The sequence below is a fragment of the Chelonia mydas genome, chromosome 8, assembly GCF_015237465.2.
Source record: "Chelonia mydas isolate rCheMyd1 chromosome 8, rCheMyd1.pri.v2, whole genome shotgun sequence".
NCBI classification, from domain to species: Eukaryota; Metazoa; Chordata; order Testudines; family Cheloniidae; genus Chelonia; species Chelonia mydas.
The window spans coordinates 12,433,521-12,457,991 of NC_057854.1; the positions used below are offsets into that span (position 1 = coordinate 12,433,521).

Sequence of the window (24,471 nt, forward strand, 5' to 3'; positions counted from 1 at the left end):
ACTCCATGCTACAGGATGGTATTGTAACACAGTCACAGCATGGTTCTCAGCAAAAAAACTAGCTCCTCTCCAACCAGCTCAGAGAAACTGTGCTGAAAGCCTGCCAGCAGCGTTACAGCTAGCACCATTTCAGCCACAACGTGGACAGTGCCTTTTATCCCCTGCTAGTAGAACAAGAGAGTGGCACTGCAAAAGGCCATGTGCCAACTGCCTCCGGCTAATGCATGTGTGCCCCACAGCGGAACTAAAAGGAAAATAATGAAATTTTATTTCTCCCTCTGGATTAAATACTTTACTGGCTCCTATTTAACAGTCCCCAGTATACCCTAATTATCCAGAAGAGAGGAGTCTCCATGTTAAACTGAGGATATCTCCCTCTGACCTCAGAGACTTCTAAAATATATGACCCATGTGACCAATTAACTCGAACTTTACTCCATCAAATCCTACGGTCTACAGGGGCAGGTAATTATATGACAGGACTATAAATACTTGATGGATATGCCTCCCTCTGCAAGATATGCCTCTTTTTGCAAGGGATCAGGCTAACTGGCCAGGTAGCTGATCACTGGGAATCCAGGCAAATTCAAATACTGTAATAAAACCCAATCCCACTCACAGTGAAGTCAGGGGGAGACTTTCCCAGCAGAGCAGGCTCATGACGCACTGGAGACGCTTGCAGGCCATTATCAGGATAGCTTTCTGGCTGATATACTCAAGGCCAGCTTTACTTTTATGGGTCCCTGAGGGAAGTAATATACAGGGTCCTATCCAGCTCCTTCTCCATCCTGCTACCTCCCGACTACCCATGACCCACCCCATAACTCCATGCCATTATGCAAGATTCTCACTAGACCTGCGCGGGGAGAGATCCATGGAGAGTGACAGCTGTAGAGGGCCAATGGAGAGGTGGAAGAGCACAGTGTGCCTCTGTTGCTGAGTGCATGCTGACAGAGGTATGGGGCTTCTTAGAGGGACAGGTGGCTGTAGGACCTCTGCCTACTGCCAGCTTTGGATATGCTGGTTTCCATTATGCCTGGACAAGCACTGAAATTACCGAATCATGGGCTGGTTAGAAACAAGAAACGCAACCAACCTCAGAGGGCTTCTTCTCCTTCTGTCTTGACCAGTTGGATTTTGTATTTGGAATTTTGGAGCATCTTGACACTGACGTCGTATGACCTTAAATGAGACACAAGATAAGAGTTATCCGCAGAAGAAACTGACCACAGCTTTTCTGGCATCTGTGTCACAAGACCCACCATCACAGCAGCCCCTCCCCCTTGCTGGACCCTCAGCTGGGAGGGCAAGGAGTGAATGGGCCATGGTGAATGAACTCCCTTCTCATCCCCTCCAGTGATCCCCTGGTAGAGGGAGGAGGCATGGGAGTGGGGGAAGCTAGCACTACTGCTGTCCGTGCTCTTGTAACCCCTACTCCTTGACAGGGGTAGCACAGACAGCAGTAGTGCTAGCTTCCCCCACTCCCATGCCTCCTCCCTCTACCAGGATACCCAAAGATCTCCAGGCTCCAGGGCTGTCAATCTACTGCCAATGAGAACTCAAAGACCACTTTAAACCACAAAAGCCCAAAAATAATAACCGAAAAAAAATAGTAGAACAAGATTAAGAAGCTAGAAATGACCTGTGGTTAACTTCCCATCAATCCAGTCTCAGTTCCATTATTTGGCATTTCTGGAGCCAATAACTGACACTGAGAAGAGCATCAGGTTTGTGTGGAGGAGGAGTGAATTTGGACTGACACTGAGACAAAATATAATACCTATCTAGCACTTTTCATCTGTAGATCCCAAAGTGCTTTACTAAGGTGGGTAAGCATTATTATCCCTGCTTTGAGACAGGGAAACAGAGGCACACAGCAGTTCAGACCAGTATTTTGAAACTCAGGAGCCTAAAGTTAGACACTCAAACACCTATTTATGCACCTAAATAAAAGGGACTTGATTTTCAGCAGGGCTGAACACTGTAGCTCCCATGGCTCAGCACCTCTGAAACTGGACAACTTTTCAGGGGACAAAATAAGAATTTACAGCTAAAATTTTCAAACATGGGTACCTAAAGTTACACCCAAATCTGTACTTAGACTTCAGCTGCCAAGGCTATAAGTATTGGCAAAACTGATGTCCAGATAATCCTGTCATGACACAGCCAGGATTAGAACCCATCTCTTTTAATGCTCAAGCCTAGGGGGACTCCACCAGCCTACAGCTGCACCTAGTGAAAAGTTACACTACGCATTGTGTTGAGGAAATAAACACAACATTCCCATCACAGTCCAGTGGTAAAACTGTCTTTACATTATTATTAAAGGACTCGCTTTATTTTGAGTCTTGTGCAGCACCAAGCATAAGAAAAATAGTAATAAATCTTGTCCATACTGGGTATTAAATAATAACACCAATATTTAAACATGATAATAATAATAATAATATAAATGACACCTCGCTCTTATCTACAGCAGCACCCCCTCCACAGACAACTAAAAATACACCTTTTCTATCTGGGTCCAGGGTAACCATCAGTTACGTTTGCTAAGAATTAAAAAATGTTGATAGGTTAAGCCAATGGCTGAATGGGCACATGTAGGGACAACTCTACGTTATATATCAACAAAACCAAACCATGCAAGAAGCTGTGAGAAACATAGCCCAACACAAAGCTTTCAAAAAAGCTTAAAAATCTAAGGCTGGTGTCAATCAACCAATTCAATCCCTCAGTGTAAGTCAGTGAAGTCAATGGAGGGACGCTGATTTACACCAGTAGACGATCTAGCCTTTAGTTCAAAGGTCACAGTCATTTGTATCCTGCAGGGTCTAGAGTTCCATCAAAGTGTGCAAGAACAATGGAAGAGCAAGACCCTGCTGTGCTAAACAATTCAAGGAATATCTGTCCTAAATCTCCACAGAAGAATATGTCACTTGTTAAGAATGTAATAAAATACCAGCTGTATCAACAGCAAATTTTTGTCCTTGGCACTTGCAAATTCTCACTAGCCTGTCTCAGAGAAGCCCTCTCTTAGCCCCGGTCTACACTAGGAGTTGAGGTCGAATTTAGCAGCGTTAAATCGATTTAACCCTGCACCCGTCCACACGACGAAGCCCTTTTTTTCGACTTAACGGGCTCTTAAAATCCATTTCCTTACTCCACCCCCGACAAGGGGATTAGCACTGAAATCGGCCTTGCTGGGTCGAATTTGGGGTACTGTGGACACAATTCGACGGTATTGGCCTCCGGGAGCTACCCCAGAGTGCTCCATTGTGACCGCTCTGGACAGCACTCTCAGCTCAGATGCACTGACCAGGTAGACAGGAAAAGGCCCGCGAACTTTTGAACTTCATTTTCCTGTTTGGCCAGCGTGGCAAGCTACAGGTGACCATGCAGAGCTCATCAACAGAGCTGACCATGCAGAGCTCATCAGCAGAGGTGACCATGATGGAGTCTCAGAATCGCAAAAGAGCTCCAGCATGGACGAAACGGGAGGTGCGGGATCTGATCGCTGTATGGGGAGAGGAATCCGTGCTATCAGAACTCCGTTCCAGTTTTCGAAATGCCAAAACCTTTGTCAAAATCTCCCAGGGCATGAATGACAGAGGCCATAACAGGGATCCGAAGCAGTGCCACGTGAAACTTAAGGAGCTGAGGCAAGCCTGCCAGAAAACCAGAGGGGCGAATGGCCGCTCCGGGTCACAGCCCCAAACATACTGCTTCTATGATGAGCTGCATGCCATTTTAGGGGGTTCAGCCACCACTACCCCAGCTGCGTTGTTTGACTCCTTCAATGGAGATGGAGGCAACACGGAAGCAGGTTTTGGGAATGAGGAAGATGATGACGATGAGGTTGTAGATAGCTCACAGCAAGCAAGTGGAGAAACCGGTTTTCCCGACAGCCAGGAATTGTTTCTCACCCTGGACCTGGAGCCAGTACTCCCCGAACTCACCCAAGGCTGCCTCCCGGACCGGCTAGGCGGAGAAGGGACCTCTGGTGAATGTACCTTTTAAAATACTATACATGGTTTAAAAGCAAGCATGTGAAAGGATTAATTTGCCCTGGCATTCGTGGCACTCCTGGATGTACTCCCAAAGCCTGCGCAAAAGGTTTCTGGGGAGGGCAGCCTTATTCCATCCACCATGGTAGGACACTTTACCACACCAGGCCAGTGGCACGTACTCGGGAATCATTGTAGAACAAAGCATTGCAGTGTATGTTTGCTGGCGTTCAAACAACATCCGTTCTTTATCTCTCTGTGTTATCCTCAGGAGAGTGATATCATTCATAGTCACCCGGTTGAAACAGGGTGCTTTTCTTAAGGGGACATTCAGAGGTGCCCATTCCTGCTGGGCTGTTTGCCTGTGGCTGAACAAAAATGTTCCCCGCAGTTAGCCACGGGGAGGGGGGGAGGAGGGGAGGTGCTAGCCACGCGCTGAGGGGAGGCAAAATGCGACCTTGGAACGAAAGCACATGTGCTATGTATATAATGTTAACAGCAAGGTTTACCCTGAAAGAGTGTACCCATTGTTCTATAAAATGTGTCTTTTTAAATACCACTGTCCCTTTTCTTTTCTCCACCAGCTGCTTGTGTTTCAAGGATCACAGGATCTTCTCCTTCCCAGAGGCTAGCGAAGATGAGAAGGCGAAAAAAACTCACTTGTGATGAAATGTTCTCTGAGCTCATGCTGTCCTCCCACACGGACAGAGCACAGATGAATGCGTGGAGGCAGACAATGTCAGAGTGCAGGAAAGCACAAAATGACCAGGAGGAGAGGTGGCGGGCTGAAGAGACTAAGTGGCGGGCTGAAGAGAGGGTTGAAGCTGAAAGGTGGCGGCAGCGTGATGAGAGGAGGCAGGACTCAATGCTGAGGCTGCTGGGGGATCAAACTAATATGCTCCAGCGTATGGTTGAGCTGCAGGAAAGGCAGCAGGAGCACAGACTGCTGCTACAGCCCCTGTGTAACCAACCACCCTCCTCCCCAAGTTCCATAGCCTCCTCATCCAGACGCCCAAGAGTGCAGTGAAGGGGCCTCCGGCCACCCAGCCACTCCACCCCAGAGGACTGCCCAAGCAACAGAAGGCTGGCATTCAATAAGTTTTAAAGTTTTAAACTTTTAAAGTGCTGTGTGGCCTTGTCCTTCCCTCCTCCACCACCCTTCCTGGGCTACCTTGGTAGTTATCCCCCTATTTGTGTGATGAATTAATAAAGAATGAATGAATGTGAAGCTACAATGACTTTATTGCCTCTGCATGCGGTGATCGAAGGGAGGAGTGGAGGGTGGTTAGCTTACAGGGAAGTAGAGTGAACCAAGGGGCGGGGGGTTTCATCAAAGAGAAACAAACAGAACTTTCACACCGTAGCCTGTCCAGTCATGAAACTGGTTTTCAAAGCTTCTCTGATGCGCACCGCGCCCTCCTATGCTCTTCTAACCACCCTGGTGTCTGGCTGTGCATAACCAGCGGCCAGGTGATTTGCCTCAACCTCCCACCCCACCATAAACATCTCCCCCTTACTCTCACAGATACTGTGGAGAGCACAGCAAGCAATAATAACAGTGGGAATATTGGTTTCGCTGAGGTCTAACCGAGTCAGTAAACTGCGCCAGCACGCTTATACACGTCCAAATGCACATTCTACCACCATTCTGTACTTGCTCAGCCTGTAGCTGAACAGCTCCTGACTACTGTCCAGGCTGCCTGTGTATGGCTTCATGAGCCATGGCATTAAGGGGTAGGCTGGGTCCCCAAGGATAACTATAGGCATTTCAACATCCCCAACAGTTATTTTCTGGTCTGGGAATAAAGTCCCTTCCTGCAGCTTTTGAAACAGACCAGAATTCCTGAAGATGCGAGCATCATGTACCTTTCCCGGCCATCCCACGTTGATGTTGGTGAACGTCCCTTGTGATCCACCAGAGCTTGCAGCACTATTGAAAACTACCCCTTGCGGTTTATGAACTTGCGGGCTTGGTGCTCCAGTGCCACGATAGGGATATGGGTTCCGTCTATGGCCCCACCACAGTTAGGGAATTCCATTGCAGCAAAGCCATCCACTATGACCTGCACATTTCCCAGGATAACTACCCTTGATATCAGCAGATCTTTGATTGCGTTGGCTACTTGCATCAGAGCAGCCCCCACAGTAGATTTGCCCACTCCAAATTGATTCCCGACTGACTGGTAGCTGTCTGGCGTTGCAAGCTTCCACAGGGCTATTGCCACTCGCTTCTCAACTGTGACGGCTGCTCTCATCTTGGTATTCTTGCGCCTCAGGGCAGGGGAAAGCAAGTCACAAAGTTCCATGAAAGTGCCCTTACGCATGCGAAAGTTTCGCAACCACTGGGAATCGTCCCAGACCTGCAACACTATGCGGTCCCACCAGTCTGTGCTTGTTTCCCGAGCCCAGAATCGGCATTCCACCGCATGAACCTGCCCCATTAGCACCATGATGCCCACACTGCCAGGGCCCATGCTTTGAGAGAAGTCTGTGTCCATGTCCTCATCACTCTCGTCACCGTGCTGACGTCGCCTACTCACCCAGTTTCATTTTGCCAGGTTCTGGTGCTGCATATACTGCTGGATAATGCATGTGGTGTTTAATGTGCTCCTAATTGCCTAAGTGATCTGAGCGGGCTCCATGCTTGCCGTGGTATGGCATCTGCACAGAAAAAAGGCGCGGAACGATTGTCTGCCGTTGCCCTGATGGAGGGAGGGGCAACTGACGACATGGCTTACAGGGTTGGCTTACAGGGAATTAAAATCAACAAAGGGGGTGGCTTTGCGAGAAACTGAATGGCCCCCTCAAGGATAGAACTCAAAACCTCAAGGACAGAACTCAAAACTGGGTTTAGCAGGCCATTGATTTCACGGAGGGAGGGAGGAGAAAATGAATACAAAACAAAACTGGTCTATTTCTTGTTTTGAGCCACTTCATCTATCTTTATACATCTTGCTGGCAGCAGACTGTGCAGTACGAGCGCTAGCCATCGTCATCTCCTGGGTGCTCGGCGGAAGATGGTGCAGTATGACTACTGGCCATCGTCTTCTGCTGGCTGCTGATCAAAAGACAGTGCACTGCCGGTAGGACTCAATCGCCATGAGACGAAACTTAAAAGGGAAATGACCTAGCTGAGTCTCTCCCATGTTTGCCCAGGCGCCCCGACCTCATCGAGGGTGGTTAAAAGAGCACTCAGGACTACGTCGACGACGGCTACCAATCACACTGCACTGTCTGCTGCCAAAAGGCAATAAACTGGTGCTGTGTAGCAATGCAGTACCGCGTCAAGCAGCACCCAGGAGACATACGGTGACGGTTAGCTGAGCGGGCTCCATGCTTGCCGTGGTATGACGTCTGCACAGGTAACTTGAGAAAAAAGGCACAAAACGATTGTCTGCCCTTGCTTTCACGGAAAGAGGGAGGGAAGGGGGGGGGCCTGACGATATGTACCCAGAACCACCCGTGACAATGTTTTAGCCCCACCAGGCACTGGGATTTCTACCCAGAATTCAAATGGGCGGCGGAGACAGCGGGAACTGTGGGATAGCTACCCACAGTGCAACGCTCCGGAAGTCGACGGTTGCCTCGGTACTGTGGACACACTCCGCCGACTACATGCACTTAGAGCATTTGTGTGGGGACACACACAATCGACTGTATAAAAACGCTTTCTACAAAACCGACTTCTATAAATTCAACCTAATTTCATAGTGTAGACATACCCTTACATACCTCCCTGTGGCAGTTGCTATCAGCGGGTGCACCTGCTGTCTCTTCTCAGGGCATTCTTGGTGGGGAACCCTGGCTTTGATGTCAACTCCCTCACATGACTGGCTAAATCTCAGATTTGTTGATTTTTAGGACACAAGAAAAGAGATGTTAGTTTGTCTTGTGCCTTTTTATTTATTGTACCTATTTTGCGGGAGGTGGAATCTGGACTAGGTTTGACTATGTCAATTGTTGGCAACAGGTGCTAATTTCCATTGCTGTAATGTAAGGCCAGATGTCATGATGGCGGGTTCAGTATAAATGTAATCCACTTTGAGTTCCACAGGTGTATAAAGGGAACATGTGGGTACACTACACAACATAAGGCCTGAACCTGCAGTCATTACTCACACCAGTAGACCTTACTCAAAGAGTAGGGGTTACAAGATCAGGCCCATAGTTTGCACTAAGAGATCAAATCAATAATTCCCACTTTACCTGCCTCAAAGCAAACTACAATGTGGTATTAAAACCATGTGAACCAAGATAATACACCAGGCTACCATCTCTTTCCGGCAAAGGCATAAAAAAGGTCACAGTTTTGTTTACAATTACGCTGCGGGAGAGCATTTGTCAACAGCTGGGATATTACCTGCTGCATAAATACCAAAGTCCAATAGAGATAAGTCTGTGTTGTTTAATAACATGATTAAATATATGCCTTACCCCAAGAAGCCCACGGAAGCTAGTTAACGCTACTGGGTTTAGTAAACCTCTGAATCTTTGGGAATTAGGGGAACAGAAGTTGGAGTTTAGCCTCTGAAGGAAGGGAAAATCTGGAGTCCCAGGATTTTTATTTATTTTATTTTCTGAGAAGTCCGTGCTGTTGACAGCAGCAGCCCTGGAGCTTGAAGTGCTCTATTTGAGCCCAATCCAACTTCCAAAGACTCCAGTAGGAGTTGGACAGACCTGATATCTAGAGAACAGGTACAGCATGGGCAGGAGCAGCAGAGCAAGCGTCACTACAGTCCTGCCAAGGGCCTTCTTTATGAGGAAGAAGGAAGAAACTCCAGGGGCAGAGATACAGTTTAGACTCTGTTCTTGGCTGAGACAGCAAAAAAGGAATCATGTCATGGTGTGGACACTTGTTTCCTAGGAAATGGGCTCACACCACCAAACCAATTTCATGTAAGACACTGAAGAGCCATCACTTAGCTGGGCTGTACGGTACTTGAACAAGCAACCTATGAGTGAGAGGCCCCGTATCCCACGGATAATCCATGAGCTATCCAGAACACCAGGCCTAAGCACAGTTTGATGGAACATTCCTGTCTGGGGCTTAAATTAAATCAGTGACACAGTTACAACACTGTGTAACACTTGAATCCTGAGATGTGGGGAAAAGTCACTCATGGTACTACTCAGCACCTCCTGGGAGGACTTGAGTGCCCTCAACAAGCACTGAAATCTAAGGCTGCTGCCAGCACTCAAGCCTCGCAAGGGGCACTTGGCACATCATAGGACTGGGCCTAAATTGGACAAGAATTCTTCCCTGCTTGGTGCTAGATTGTGGCACTATGGATCTCATGCTCCCGCCCCATCCTTAATGATCCTCAGCCCCTTCCACACTACTGTCTCCAGGAACCATCTCCAGGGATATGCCACACATCCTCCACTACTATTGTTCTTGCAACATAAAGGCCACCAGGTCACTGCAGACAGTGGTGGCAGGGCCCTGTTCAGGAAGCCCAGATTAGTGCTGCTCATTCACTCATTGTACAGCAACCCCAGTGTCAATACAAGGTACTGACTACAAAAAGAGGGACCCTACTGCCATCCTGGTGTATAGCCCTAATTATTCCTTTTAACATTACAATCTCCCCCACTGGTGTTGCCTCCTGGGATTCCCATCATGGTCAGGGAGGGCACTTACTCTGGCTACAGCTGTGGGAACTGCAACCACCCTCTATCTCATCTAACCCACATTATAAGGACAAAATCCTGCTGGAAAAAGAACCATGAGGCCATGACTTTAATGTCAGTGGCTGGGAGTCTCCCAGTCTTCAACATTCAAATGGCCTGATCCTGCAAGGGACTAGCTCTCAATAAATCCCAGGTCTACTTATTTGTTCCTGTGTCTGAAACCAGCAGAAATCTGTACAGACCAGCTGAGAGGTTATAACAGAGTCTCTGGGACACTATAGTTCTCCAGCAGCGGGCAATGGCACTGAAGCAAGTAGGAGTGAAGGGCACTCCACAATTCACAAGTCTGTGCCCTCAGGCCCCAATTCAGCAAAGCACTTACACATATGCTTATACTTAAGCATGTGCTTTAATGCACTGCTGAACAGGGAAGTGAAACACATGCTTATAATTAAGTATAATCTTACATGCCTTGCTGAATTGAGGCTTTAATGCCTTTTCCCCAATCTAATTCGCCTCTCATGATGAGGAATCAAGGGGTTCCATTTTCAGAGAGACCACAGGGAGTGCTCAATACACAGTTTCCCAATAGGAACTTTACTTTCCGTCAACATGATTCCATCTGAAGCTAAATGCACACTGAGTGTAACAAAGGTGAGAAGACAGTCCACAGTGTCCTGTCTAATAAGGGCTTTGTTTTATTTGAATTCTGCAATCAACGCTGCTTTGTAACTCTCTCTCACCCAAACTGCTCACCGGAGGAGGACACTTTTATCAGATAAGAGACGCCCACAGCCAGACATTTAAATTGATATCAACTCGTTGTACATCAGTAATGTATCTTTGAAAATGGATCCCAGTGCACAATTTATTGTACAGAGACTACCCAGTAAATGCAGCTTTCCCAACTCCTTGCAAAGTAATTATTCAAATGCTTTCCCTGCTGGAGGTGAATCGCTTAGTTATCTTGTTCAAAGCCTTGAATTAAAGGTCTTACTGTCAGTGGTGTCTGAGTTATCACTGCTGATTGAGTACTTTCGTCGTTTCTCTTCCATCTGTAACAAAAGAAATTGAATGTTACACTTACTGTTCAGGAAACTCATCACCGTACCAAATCACTGTTATCTCTGAATATCCACGCATCACATTAACCCAGTCACACTCGCAAATACTTACCCTAATGACAGAGAAGTATCGGGGGTAAAGCATGTAAAACAGCACTGAGTCCCTACTTCACAAAACTTTAAGGATGGCAAAATTTCTCTCCTGAGTTTCTCCACTGCTAGGAGGTAAGAATGTGACAGCATTTTTGTCACTCTGCTCTGCACAGCAATTTGCCTAATGCCCATTCAAGTCTGGCACCCAAATGCACTAGTGAAGAATGCTCACCACTACAGCACAGAGAACCCATGGTAAGATGCCTTAAAGACTGGAATACAGAGCTACTGAATCAAGCAGGAGTCACTTGTCGAATATGGCAATAGATGGCCAGTGAACTACAGGATTGAGCTATAATGTTAAGAAGGGAATAGATGTGAGAAATGGATCTATGTACTTTTAATAGGGTCTCGGTGAAATCTGGGCTCTACCGAAGTCAATAGGAGTTTTGCCATTGACTTCAGAGGAGCCAGGATGTCACCCTCTGACTCATCTTCCCACATGCCCACTCAGCCAATATCAGTTTAGACTTCACATGTGCCTGTCAAATCCTAGTTGCATTCCATACAAACCTTAAATATACTTTCCATAACACAGATCTCCTAATAACCTTTCCATAGCACTGGTGTAACCTTCATCAAGGCCTCCATCTCAACCCCTGACCCATCCCGGCAAAGCCTGCGAGAACAACTGAGTCTTGCATCATGTCCCAAAGGTCACAAAATCCAGTCTCTAGTAAATCAAGGTGGGAAGCCTGCTCGGAAGAACTGAGCCCCTTACCAAGAACACCCTGCCACCAGTCCCCTCCCAGGTCTATTAACCATCTTACATCACGACTGCTAAGGAATCACATGATGTGACAGGTCTCCAGGAGACAGGAGCCAAGCCAATAAACTTCACCTGGAAATCAAATGAAAGCTGGGGTAGATCGCAGAGCACAGGTGTAATGCATCCGATGAAGTGAGCTGTAGCTCACGAAAGCTTATGCCCAAATAAATTTGTTAGTCTCTAAGGTGCCACAAGTCCTCCTTTTCTTTTTGCGAATACAGACTAACACGGCTGCTACTCTGAAACAGGTGTAATGTGATCTCTGCCTGAAAAACAATGCCTCAAAAGCCACGGTTCTATCTACTCCTCACCCTCCCGCCCCTCTCCACCTACCAGTTTGTAGGGGATGGGGGAGAACTGGGTACTCAGCCTCGGCTGAGCTGCCACAGTCTGCACTAACTGCAATTTCCCCAGAGGATTTGAAGGGGTGGCCTCCTGCACAGCCGAGTCCAGCAATCCAACCTCTGGACGCTATCAGCATGGTACAAGGGATATTCCCTCTTCTGCTGCTGACTCGCTTTGTGACCTTGAACAAGTCACAGAATTGACTGAAGTCAATGGGAATGGTGAGGGCTTAGTAGTCCTGACAATCAGATCCTAGGACCCTAATACTGGACACACAAAAACTGAAGCGCCCAGACTAAGAGCCACTTTAAAATAATTAGCCTCTCTGTCCCGCAGTTTCCCAATCTGTTAAATGTGTATAATGGTACTTCCCCACCTCTGCAGAGGTTTGAGAGCTACAGCGGAAAAGTGATAAGTCTTATTCACTAATCTAACCTATATTATGGAATGTGGGCCAATATTTCATATGTTATGTACATATACATACATATATATATATATATATACACACACACACACACACACACATGCACACATTCTCATGGCATTCCTCCCAGTAATTTATTTTTCCTAAGAAGGCTAAGGGGGACTTAGATTGCACTTACCCCCCTTTTTCCTACAATCTTAGGAGGAAAACGAGAATAAAACATTTGTATGTATTTTGTGTGTGTGATTTAATCAGAGTAGCTATTAGCAACAAACCACACTTAATAACACTCTGTAGCATGCCATTTTCCCTTGGAGAATATGAGAATACCCACCAATACCTCAACATATAAAATCCTAGCAATGTCTTTATTTCTCAGTACATGTGCAATGTTTTATCTCAGCATTATAAGGGATAATACTACAAAGTAACATAAACATTTAACTATCAGTGTTGTAGTAAAACATTGCACTGTCAAAACATGATTAAAACTGTTCCTTGAGAATATGGCAATATCAATACTTGGAGTGATTCAAGAGAAAACAGATGTTATTAAACCAGCCTTGTACTTACTAGCCATTAGATTTTGCTTGGGGAAAAATATATTGAAAATGGATTTAACAGCAGTTTACTTATCCTTAGTGAAAATTCAGTTGGACATTTTCAACTGGTTCCTATTGGTTCCAACTGCCGCACAGGATTTTGGAGCACGATTGGGCTTCTGATTGACTGACTGAATCCTGGGGCTAATTCTTCATACAACTGAAACAAATATAGCCTAGTAGAATGAAACATCCATGGAACCAAAGGATTCTAGTAGTGCCCAATGGAATTTCCAGTAGAGCACCAAGGCATGTGTCATCCATCTAAGGTTCTCCTGGAAGACATGATAGTATTATTGACCCCTAAGGCCTTCACCCAAGGGAAGAAGGATTGTTATGTGATCAAGGCACAGGTCTGAGAGTCAGGTGACTAGGACTAATTTCTGCCCTGGCATACTCTGCTGAAAGTCCACTGATTTCACCCAGACTGAATTTGGCCCCTCAGTCCTGTTCCCAGCTGTTCTACGGACTTCCTGAGTGACCGTAGACAAGTCACTTAACTTTCTCTGTAACTCGTTTTCCTCACCTGTAAATAAGGCCCTGCCCCCAGGAATGAGGAAGCTAACTTTTATTTATGTTTGTAAAGTGCTTTGAGATCCTTGGATGGAAGCCATTATAGAAGGGCAAACATTATTTTGATAAGGCAATAATGTAGACATTCCACACACATCTCTCCCATCAAAATCCATGTGAATTCTAAATACAGAAAGACTACAGGATTAGTATATAATACTGTTTTACATTTACACAGCATCTTTCATTCCAAAGTGATTTACACAGCATGGGTAAACTCCTGGTTCTATATAAGTCAATTGTTTTGCCACTGACTTGAGTGAAGCCAGGAATGCACCCTCTAAAACAAATTCTGCTCTACCTAATTCTGCTTTAAATCTGGATTAACTCCATTGATTTGAACAGAACCTGCCATATAGACATATGAAATGCCTCCAGATCTTGGGTGGATGAAGACAGCCAGCTGATGCACATTGCACTGCACAAGTGAAGGGAGAGGACATTTTGGCCCAGGGCACTGGACCAATCACAGCTCTTAGGAAAAATGTTGCAGGGTCTTTAATTTCCATGCAGAACAGAAAGGATACTGCTTTCTTAACATCTTGTCTGAAAGCCCCTACGCAGTGAAGTACATGGCACTCAATTCATTAATCTTGGAGGAATAAATAGCTGAGTCAACTCTACCAGAATTTGAACATGTGATTCCAGGGAATCTAAATTGCCCCAACCTGCTGATTAGATCACTAAGCCACCCCTCAGGCAGCCTACGTAACAATGCAGGGAGCTACATTCCTTACATTCCTTTGGTTATGTCATCATCTCTAGCAGAGAAAACACAGACCTATAAGAGCCTGGACTCAAGCCTTGCCTGGTCTGTGAAAGAAGTTTTCACAGCCAATTTGGTTTGAAAACACACTACTCTGTAATTTTTCAAGTCCACACACATATTTGACACTTTAAAAATAATCTTGATTCATGTTTTAATTTAATTTCTCCTTTAATTGACCTTTTCCACATAGAGGATCTTTGTCAAAGTCATAAACAAATGGGAAAAAAAAATAATGCTCTTAAAGGTCACTGCCAGGTCACATTTAGCCCAACATTTAGGTTTTACAGAAGCAAAGACCTTTTACCAGGCTTTGGGGGGCATTCGCAAATGAAACACTTTTTGACTAACCCTTCACCCTTCATATGCTTTGGGAAATCCATTGGCACATCTTAGCTCACTGGGCAGAGATTCTGCTCTGGCACAACAAATGCATCTATTCTCCAAAATGCACTATCTCACTCTGTGGCATCACAGGTACCCGGGGTTGCAACGAAACATTTTGGTAGAATAAAGCATTCTCGGATATTGTAGGTGAAACGGAAGTGCTAGAAAACTTCACATATGCCTGTGATGAGTGGTTCCACAGACCATGGGGGCCACAGCACAAAAATCTCCCTGAACTCCCCTCTGGTTTCAGCTTTACAGTTCATACTCAAGCACAGAACCATGGCCTAACAATGCCCCAGTACAAAATACAGTTACTTTCCGAAAAATACATTCTAAGCAGGCAATTTCTGAGACCACCTCTACAGCAGGTCACTAAGGAGCATGCATAAACTAAGATGCTAATATAATTTTGACTGCAAAGGTCTCTCTTACAGAGGCACTCTTTAACATGAAAGACAGAATTATACAGCAAACTCTATTCGCAAATTCCTAAACCACTTTAACATGTGACTGCAGCCCCTAGATTCAACTCTAATCTACATACGTTCTCTGGAGAGGAAATTGCAGTTAAAAATTATTTGGTAACCACATATTTCTGGTTTGTTTTGGGTTTGTTTTTGAGGGGAGGTATGCCTATCCTAAGACCTTCCCTGGTACTCATAGCTTCCCGTCTCTAACGACTTCTTATTTTGTGTGATGGTTGTGAAAAATACATTGAATTCTGTGTTTTCTTCCTAAATTGCAATGGGAGCTGTGAGAAACCACTTCTCTGTTTAATACTAACATAAAGAAACAGAAATACAAATAGAGAGCAGTAGCCCCAGTGGCAACTTAGGAAACTTTTTTCCGAATCAGTAACTTTCTTATAACAACCCATGGAACTGCCATTCCATTTTTGTGAATTAGAAGAATGGGGCAGCTCATTGTGTTTTCCCTTTTGTGTTAACTGTTTATTTGCCTTGTCTTGAGGTCTGTATGATAGGCAATTAGACAGGTATAACATACAGAGAAGAGGATAGGGAGGCTTTAGATATTATACTGTCACAGGCTCATTCATCCTCATTGGACTGAGACATAAATTTTACCTTTACACTTTTGGCGCCAAATCCTACAGGACTCAATCATTATTCAGACAAAACTCCCATGGACTCCAATGGGGATTTTGCATTTGGTATATTTAGATTGCTTTGTGATAACAAGAGAACAAACCTTTCAGTTAAGGGGCAGAATTTGCTGTGCAAAAACGCCACAGGTCAAATTCAACCCTGACATGACTAAGAGCAGCTCCTAAGGTTTCAATGGATGTTGCACTGCTTCCCACTTACACCAGGGCTGAATTAGCTTCACATGGTTAACAAATCTCTAGAGAGCATTATTAAAGCCTGGCAAGGAAATACACACACTGGGCCTAATCACCCCCCGATTCCCTGATTCTGCTGGTAAATCATCAAGGCATGTGTGATGCAGAGCGGCCTCACTCCAGGACAGAGGGGATTAACCCACCTTGGGTTAACTCATCTAACCAGTAACCAAGCTCCGCCGCCCTCACAGGACATAGGGGGGTGGGACAGAAAGTATAAGAGCAGGGCCCTGAACTTGCAATTCAGTTGGGGCCAGGCCAGGGAAGGAGCCAGATGTCCTTCCCAGGGCACCAAAGTGCCAGCAGAACCCTCAACCAGCTGTGGCAGACGACGGTCCCCCAAGTCGGCCTGGGAGAAGGCCAGCCATTGCCCTCCGAGATGGAGACCCAGAGAGGAAGCGGAGAGTGATCCGCTCAACATGGAGAGGACGAACCAGTCCCCAGCAGCCGTGGAGCAGCCTCACCAGTCGCCAGTAGCCCAGGGAAGTGAGACACTGACTCGGCTGTGCTGTTGGGAGACAAGGCAGCTAGCCCACGCTTCCCGGGCCAACCTTGTGGCAGGACCACCCATCGCTTCTAGGGCTCTGGGCTGGGACCCAGTGAAGCAGGGCAGGCCCAGATCCCCCTATTCCCAGCCCTTCACTTGGTGCTGGATGAGCCCTTGGCTGTTTATCTGTTTAGCCCTTGGGCAGGAAACCTGAGCCTTAGCCCCAGGCAGGAGGCCTGAGCTAGCACTTGCCCAGTGACCCGGCTGTAAACAAGGATGCCTGATCAATCCACCCAATTCCCTGTTGCCTCCCAAGCGGGCGCCCTGGCCCTGAGACCAAGGAACCTTATATGTCCAGAGAAATGAGAATGGCTTGGTATCTAGGCTTCTCTTCGTCAATTTCCTGCTTTTTAGGTCCTGGTGGTAAAGTCTGGCTGGGGAAGCAGGTCCTCATTAGCTAGGAGGTGCTTGAAAAGGGTCAGGGCAGAGAAGCAGAGACTTGAGACTTCTGGAGGTTATTCCTGGGAGACAGGAAAGGGAAGGCTGATGCGCACAGCTTTGAGAAGGGGACAGAAAGGCAGAGGGGATCCTCCATTATCATTAGGGACAAGAAGAGGGCTGGGAGAGAAGGAGGCAGAGAGAGATCAGGGTCTTTGGCAGCTGGGTGCTGAGGAACAAGAGCGGGATAGCCAGGGTCTGCGGGATGTGAATGCAGGGAGGGCTGATCAGTGGAAGGGAGAGGAAAGTTAAGAGCCAGGGGAGCCATGAATCAACTCCATTGACTAACCCTGCTAACATCCCAATAGTTCACTGCATCTATTTAAGACTGCTGTGATTCATTACATATTTTTTAAGCTACGATTTGTCCCCCATGTGCTGCCTTCTGGCCTGCTCTCACTTCAATTAAGACACTTTGCTATGTTAATTAGGGAAAAAATATTGCCCTCTGGTCCCCTCCTCCACTGTCTTCCCCAGACCTTTCCACCTCTGCCCAGCACTGCAAACCACCCACAACCCCTGCTCTGATGGGAAGCCTGGAGCTGGCCAGCACAGTCGCAAAGTGTCTGTAGCTGGCCTGAGACAGAATGGGTCCCAGCTTGCTGGCTCTCCTGGGCAGGCTTCAAATAAGAAGCCTCAATTGGATTTTAATGCTGCCCTTTTCTGGGGATGAACACATCATTTGCAGCAGCGTCCCCACAGGCCTGGGTGGCGTCATACAGCACCCCACTGCATCCGGAGTGGTGAATCTGACCCATTAATTTCTGTGTGGGTTGCAGTCAATTTCAGGCGTTAGAGCAAAGGGCATCTAAAGTGTTTCAGTAAAAGACAAGCATCCTTGTTCTTCTCTGCACTAAGCACGTTTGCTGTCTTGGGTCCTGGAGCAAATTTTAATCTCATTTAAATTTAAAACAAAACAAGTCCCGCTCACTTCCTCTGCTTTGCATTTTTTCCATATCTAGAAGGGGATTTTTTTCTTTATTACTCATATTTATGACTTTCCTTTCCTTTTCTGACTTTTATTTTCATCCTCTCTTTAACCAGCTCTCTCCACATGTTTAAACCCGTCACAGACATCAGAGAGGTTACTCTGGGCACGAAGAGGGTGTCATGCACTGAAAATTCGTTATGCACAAATATAGAGAGAAAAGTAAATGAGGATGGGCACTGCATGCTGTGTACAGAATCAATGGCTCCATCCTGCATGTTGCTGAGCACCCTCAACTCCAACTGAAGTCCAGGGGAGTTAAGGGCACTCAGAACCTTGCAGAGCATGCACAAAATCCCACAAGATCAAATCCTTATTGAACTGGCAATTTGAGGACCACATGTCAGGCAACTTTCAGAGCTTGGTGCCAAATGCTCTATTAGCAGAATCACAATTGAATTAAATTAATTTCACCTCCCTGCCTATAACCCTTAACTCAGCCTCTGGACATAGCCTTGATTTTCAGAAACCCACCTGATCTTTCCCACCAAAAAACAAACCTAGCCTTTTTGCAAACTATTTTTACTTCTAGCTCACAATTACTTTAACCTCAATGGCTAATAAATGCTTAAAAGTCCAACACAGTTCCTAAGACCAAGGCTCTTTACCCCAAGAGAGAGGCTGAGCTCCACCTTATGTGGAGCCAAATCCTCATTTCGAAAGATCTCATTGGTCAGGGGGATCCAGATTTAAAACAGTAATTGCATTATTTGTAATGATAGATGGTGTGGGGGAAGGGAAGAAAACAAATTGGTTTGGTATTTGGAAAGAGCATCTTACCAGGTAGTCTGAGATTTGCACTTGCTCTTCAAAAGATTAATGGGATTTAGGGACACACAGGTGTCTTTCCACAATTGCACCTGAGCCTGAAAATCCAGTAGCTTTTGCGCCCTGCAGAAGCAGTTCCGAACTTCCCACACTTGTCACTCTGAAAGCACCTTTCAAGGTTGACAGATGGATTCACTGTCACTTGAAAAGGCAATTAGCTCCAAATTAAATATAAACCTAGTTCCTAAAATTAAAATCCCATTAGATGCTCCACCAAAGAGACACACCAATTTGTAAAAAATATGGTCAAGATTGTGCAAGTAGGAGGTAAGTGCTGATCATTAAATGATTCCCCAGAGACATTGGTGGGCCCCCAGCAGTCTGTCCAGTCATTCAAGAGCGAAATAAACCTTCTCTAGAGCTCACTCCTATTTCTGTAAACTATGTGCACATGCGATACAAGGGAGCAGGGTACCTGCTTTGCAAAATAAACACTGAAGAAGACGCTATCTCGGATGCATTTTGCTTCCCCCTAGAGGAAGGGAAAGAGGAGAACAAGTCGGCAAAAACTAGCACGAAAGGGATGGGGGAGTAGACAAACCAGTGAAATAGAAAGAGGAAGATAGATCAGTAAAAGAATGAAACCAGGTAAACACCAGGGGGCCAGTGAGATGCTGGCAGGAACAGAAAGCGTGGGTATCACGAGGCCAGTGGGAGACTATGGGTCTCTCTCTAGCAGTGAAGGGTAGAGATGGAGTGCATGCCTGAGAAGGGCTATAAGAGACTGGGTGTGAGAATTAGGGCGAACCAGTGGGAGCATGTATGTGTACAAGGGATTGGAGCATGGAAGAGTAAACATGAGAGTGAGATAATGAGACACAGAGAAGGGTGGGGGCAGGGGGGCTGTATTAGAGCAGGAGAGGAAGGGCTGTATTAATGTGCCCAGGTCTGAACGAAACCCCAAAGTGAGAAGGACATTTTGGAGGATGTCTATGTCTCTCCCCCAGCAAATGGAGAGAGAAGAGGGGCTGTATGGGGAGAGCAGAGGGGATGAGAGGGAATATTTGTTGCTCAATGTCAGGACTTCTTGTTCCCATCTTTGCTTAAAGAGATTCCCTCAAATGCTGCTGAATGAATCTCCTGGAAGAAAGACGTGACCCTTGCAGAAAACAAACAGGAGGGGCTGCTGTGCATGAGAGATGAGCACCTGCCAGAAGGAGAGGGGCAGTGAGAGACAGAGAAGGGGATGAAGGGGGCAGGAGGGAGAAGGGAATGAGAGGATGCAAGCCAGCAAGAGGCAGCCGCAGGCAAGAGGGATGAAGATGGGGTACAGGAGAAAAGGAAAGAGAATGGATACAAACCCAGGAAGCGAGGGAAAGGGATGCAAGAGAGGCAGCCAGAGGAGGATGGGATGCATTGCACGGAGCAGAGGGACTGGACAGGAGACAGGAATGGAGGGGATGAGAAAGCCAGGGATGAAAGCGAGAGGAAGGGCAGACCGCAGGAGCGAGCAGCGCGGAGGGGTGTGAGGGAATGCACGGGAGCAGAAAGGAAAGAGGGATGAGCAAGGGAGCGGAGACTGGCTCGGGGCTGGGCGGGCAGAGATGGAGGAGAGGATGAGACGCCCCCAGAGGAGTCCGCCGGGAACCGTGAGAGTTTGAGAAGGTAAACAACAGCCATGCCCCCTACAGTCCTGTCCCCAACGTGCAGCCGGACTGCCGCGGCCGCTGCCTGTACATTTCCATTCCCAAACCTCGCCGTGCCCCCAGCAGCGTGCGTCTCTCGCTCGCTGGCCCTCCCCCACCCGCCACAGCAGGGCTGCAAACCCGGAGCGCCCAGGGAGCTCAGCCCCGAGCCAGGCTGCTGCGCAGCCGGGGCTCCGCCACCCCCGCCAGCGGGGCGAAGGCTGCCCGCCTCCCCGCTCCCCGGTGCATTGTTTGGGTCTGTGCACGATTTGGCAGGGACCTGGCAGCCCCAGCACGTGAGAGGAGCGGATCATGTGCACCAGCTCCAAGAATTGCAAGGCTCCAAAACGTGCTGCGTATCAACAAAATGAAACTCCTGCCTCTCCCTTGCTGAGCTGCCCTCGCTGCCTCTTGTGGCACATTTCACAGATTCCCCCCCCCCCTTTTTTTTTCACGTCGCGCACACCCCCCTCCCGACCTCAACCAGCCGGATCCCTTTGGACCCCGATGCCTGGCTGCTTTGCCCGTTGCAAAAAATTAACTGTGCTGTTCCCCCCTCCCCAACCCAGAGGCGGTTTGGGGTGAGCTCTGCCGCAGTCATTAATTTGGAAAATAAAAAACCCTTCTGCGCCGACCCTTTAAAAGTTCTTGTTTACATTCCTGCTGCTTCCCTTTTACTCTTTAAAACATGAGCGACCAACATGCGCAATCGATCTGGGTAAAATGCTGCACATTTCCCCCCTTCCTTCCTAGCAGCCAGCCCAGCGAAATGGGGGGGGAAGCCAGAGAGATGCAAAATAAAGATCAGCTGCAAATTAAAGCCATCCAAAATGCAATCGTCCTTCATCCTTTACCTTTGCCGGGAGAGTGTCCTCAAAGAGTTGAGACTGTCCCTCAGGTTACAAAAGAGGAGTGTGGAGAGGGGGCGGGGGGATGCTCCAGCGATTGAAACGATCAGGAAACCCCCTTTGCACGATCAATCTGGTATCATTATGAAGAGGGGGGGAAATAACCCCCCTGCTGGATCCGAAGATGACACCCTCCTCTTAGGAGTGGATACAAAGTAACTCCATGGATGCGAACCCAAAAGAATTGCTTCCAGCCGAGATGGCCGCTCTGTGCACGATCCAGCCCTATGTGCGTGTTTCTGTTTCTTTTTTAACCCAGACTTCCTTAGGATCTCTTTGCAACAACGACCAGTTCTTCTGCTGACCTTTTTATTTGAGGAGGGGGGCAGGTGGGAGGACCAGAGAAGTGACTTTTAAAATTATTAGTATGATCAAGAATGATTTCACTTCCCCCCAAATCTTTCTTCAGTTTCTTTTTTTCTTGTTTGTTGTTTCTTCCTGGGCAGCAGCAGGTCCAGGTGCAGCAGACATGGGTCCCATCTCTGGTTGTGTTTGTGCATGTGTTGCCTTCTTTCCCCCTCCCTTCTCCCCCCCCCGCCTTGCGGCTCACCTCCCCCCGATGCGTTGGGTCCCCATCTCTGTTTTGCTCTGGGTCTCTAGCAGCGGGGTCGGGCTGCTCACACACACTGTACAAGTCTGATCAGGTCGCTTTCGCAATGATCCCCAGCCGCGTACACGCACACACATCCACACACCACAACACACTCAGCAGGAGCCGTGGAACGCACACACTTCTTTACCTCCTCTCCCCCCTCTGCTTCACTCCCCCTCTCTTCTCCGAGCTATGGGCACAGGCGTACGCTGGGCTGCTGCAACCTTAAAAAATAAGCTTATACTTAAAAAAAATCTTTTGGCGCCATATTAATGACGTACTTAAAATTTGCCATTTCTCCTGCGTCAAAAAGACGTTTCTTGCAAATAACAGATTCTGGGCAAGGCGGAAAGAGGGACCCAAAAAAATCCTGCAGGAGACCCTCGTGAGGGGCAAAAAGGGGCTTGCATTGCCCAGAAGTGCCTGAAAGTGCAAGCTGGGTGGGGAAGGGGGAGGGCGGTAAGATCAGGATAAAAATGCAATCGAAGGCTATTCCTCTAGACAAACAAACTTCGTTGGGTGGCTGGAAGGGTGACCATGAGGGTATTTGAAATACCACCGCTTTAGGAAACGGGATTTTCCCCCTTATTATTTTGATCACTTCTGGAGAAGGCTGCGGGGGAGGGGCCGTTAAATGCTGGGTTTGTTTTTTTAGCAGTCGCAACGGAGGGAAGGGGTGGGGGGTTTGAAAATAAAACACTCTATTCAGATAGTGCCCTAGGAGCTGTTCGGTTTGGTTTCTTAGGGCTGTTTCTCCCACACGCCCACATCCTCCGCCCCCCCAACTGCAGAAATATAAAGGGTTAAAAACACAAAAAACTTTGCACAGTTTTCCAAGAAAGGAGAGCAGACAGCTCTCCAGTCTTGTTGTCAGTGTGACCTTGTCATGCACAAAAAATACACTTCAATCGGTTACTGATTTCTGGAAGGGTTTGTTGCTATTGCTTTTGCTCTGCCTTTCTATTTTCTGTGGTGGTGGTAGCAGCAGGAGCTTGCTCCAGTATCTAGCTGGCCACACCCACCGCTGGCTGCTTGAACTAGACACCTACTCTGTGGGAAGAACAGTTATTTCTATGCAGTGAGGGATCTTGGGTGGAGGGGAGGAAGTGGGGGGAGGAGGTGCCCAACCTTCCTAAACTGTCTGGTTGTTTAAGGCAGTTTACGCTGATTCTCCCCCTCTAATGGAGACCTTTCTTCAAAATATACCCTGCAGTTTGGTTAGGTTTCTCATATACAGTGGCTGCTCCCTCATTATTTCAATTTGCCTCTGATTGCTCACAGATCCTGTCAAATAATTTAGAGATGTTTTACAATTCCAAAAGGGAAGGATGAGAATTCAAATTAAGGTATTTTTGAAAAACTGCTACTAAAATATGGAACTGATAGTTTTAAACTAAAAAGCTTCACTACCTGAATTAAATTGACTAGGCTATATATGACCTTACCCTTCAATATGTTGTAGTATTCTACAGGAACAGTCAAATACCACTACAGTAACTCTGTTGTAAGCTGCAGCACCATTGTAATTCTGCAGCACCATTGTTGCAGAATACTGTAGTATATTTAACAACAGAGTCCACTTTCCCCTTTCAAACATAATCTGTTAGGAAGAGTTCTATTGCATTTATTAGACCTAAAACTGTCCATTAGTTAGTGATTGTTAACTTCATCAATAATTTGATGTATATAGTTACACACTGGGCTGGCAACACCTCCTCTAATAAAGGTTCCCATTATAAGACCCTGTTTTCAGTTTATAATTTTGTCAACCTGTAACCATTTGCAGTGCAGGAATGGGAGGATGTCGCTGAGTGTCTGCTTTATTTCTATTGTTTTGTTCAGCCAATACAGTTCAGCCACATCCAAGAACAAAGTCAGGGGAAAATACACTGTTATGCCCATATTAAAAACATCTTGAGACCTTTTCTTTGAATGCTCCCATCCTTTGGAGCAGGGACCTGAAATCTGCTGCGGGCAGGGATAGCCTTTGTGTCTAGGATGTGCCTTTTGCCATCCCTGTGAAAATCCACCCACATTTGCCCATATTATAAACCTTGTAAAATTGCAGTTTGCACATGCGCAGTAGAGACTTCTTTGATTTTAACAGCTAAAGTCTCCTAAGCTTCTATCCTCACTGAGCATGCTCAGTGCCCTCACAGCTTCCAGTGCTGCTGACCAGACTAATCCTGTGGCCAAGCCACAGAGAGACTCAGCATGGTCCAGCCTAACGCAATATACAGTGGCTCAGGAGAGTTTTCCTTGTAATGACTGTTCCCAGCTACTCCAGGCTGGAGTTGAGTCAGGCACTGGAACAAAGAGCAGGGAGCTGTCTCTCCTGTGTTTTCAACAATCCCCTCCTGCTCGCACCCAAGGCATTGTAGAGGAAGAAGTAATCTGATTCAAATGCAGAGGAGACAAAAGCCAGAACAGATAGAAGGAAACGGAGTAACTCAAACAAGGA

General features: G+C 46.9%; 1 protein-coding gene across 6 annotated transcripts in view; it reads right to left on the reverse strand.

Annotated features, from left to right (window-relative positions):
• The window catches only part of JADE2 (jade family PHD finger 2), a 154,424-nt gene extending 131,805 nt beyond the window's left edge, over window positions 1-22,619 (reverse strand). For 4 of the 6 annotated variants that reach the window (XM_037907521.1, XM_007053570.3, XM_037907525.2 and 1 more), the window contains exons 1-3: window positions 21,365-21,503; window positions 10,633-10,690; window positions 1,097-1,182 (exon numbers count right to left, since the gene is read on the reverse strand). In XM_037907521.1, the coding sequence (XP_037763449.1) occupies window positions 1,097-1,182; window positions 10,633-10,690 (144 nt within the window). In that variant the 5' untranslated portion in view covers window positions 21,365-21,503. Of the gene's footprint in view, window positions 1-1,096; window positions 1,183-10,632; window positions 10,691-21,364; window positions 21,504-22,158 lie in introns of those variants that run through there. The other 2 variants (XM_037907520.2, XM_037907524.2) reach the window with 2 other exon arrangements.
• Window positions 22,620-24,471: the final 1,852 nt, after the last annotated feature.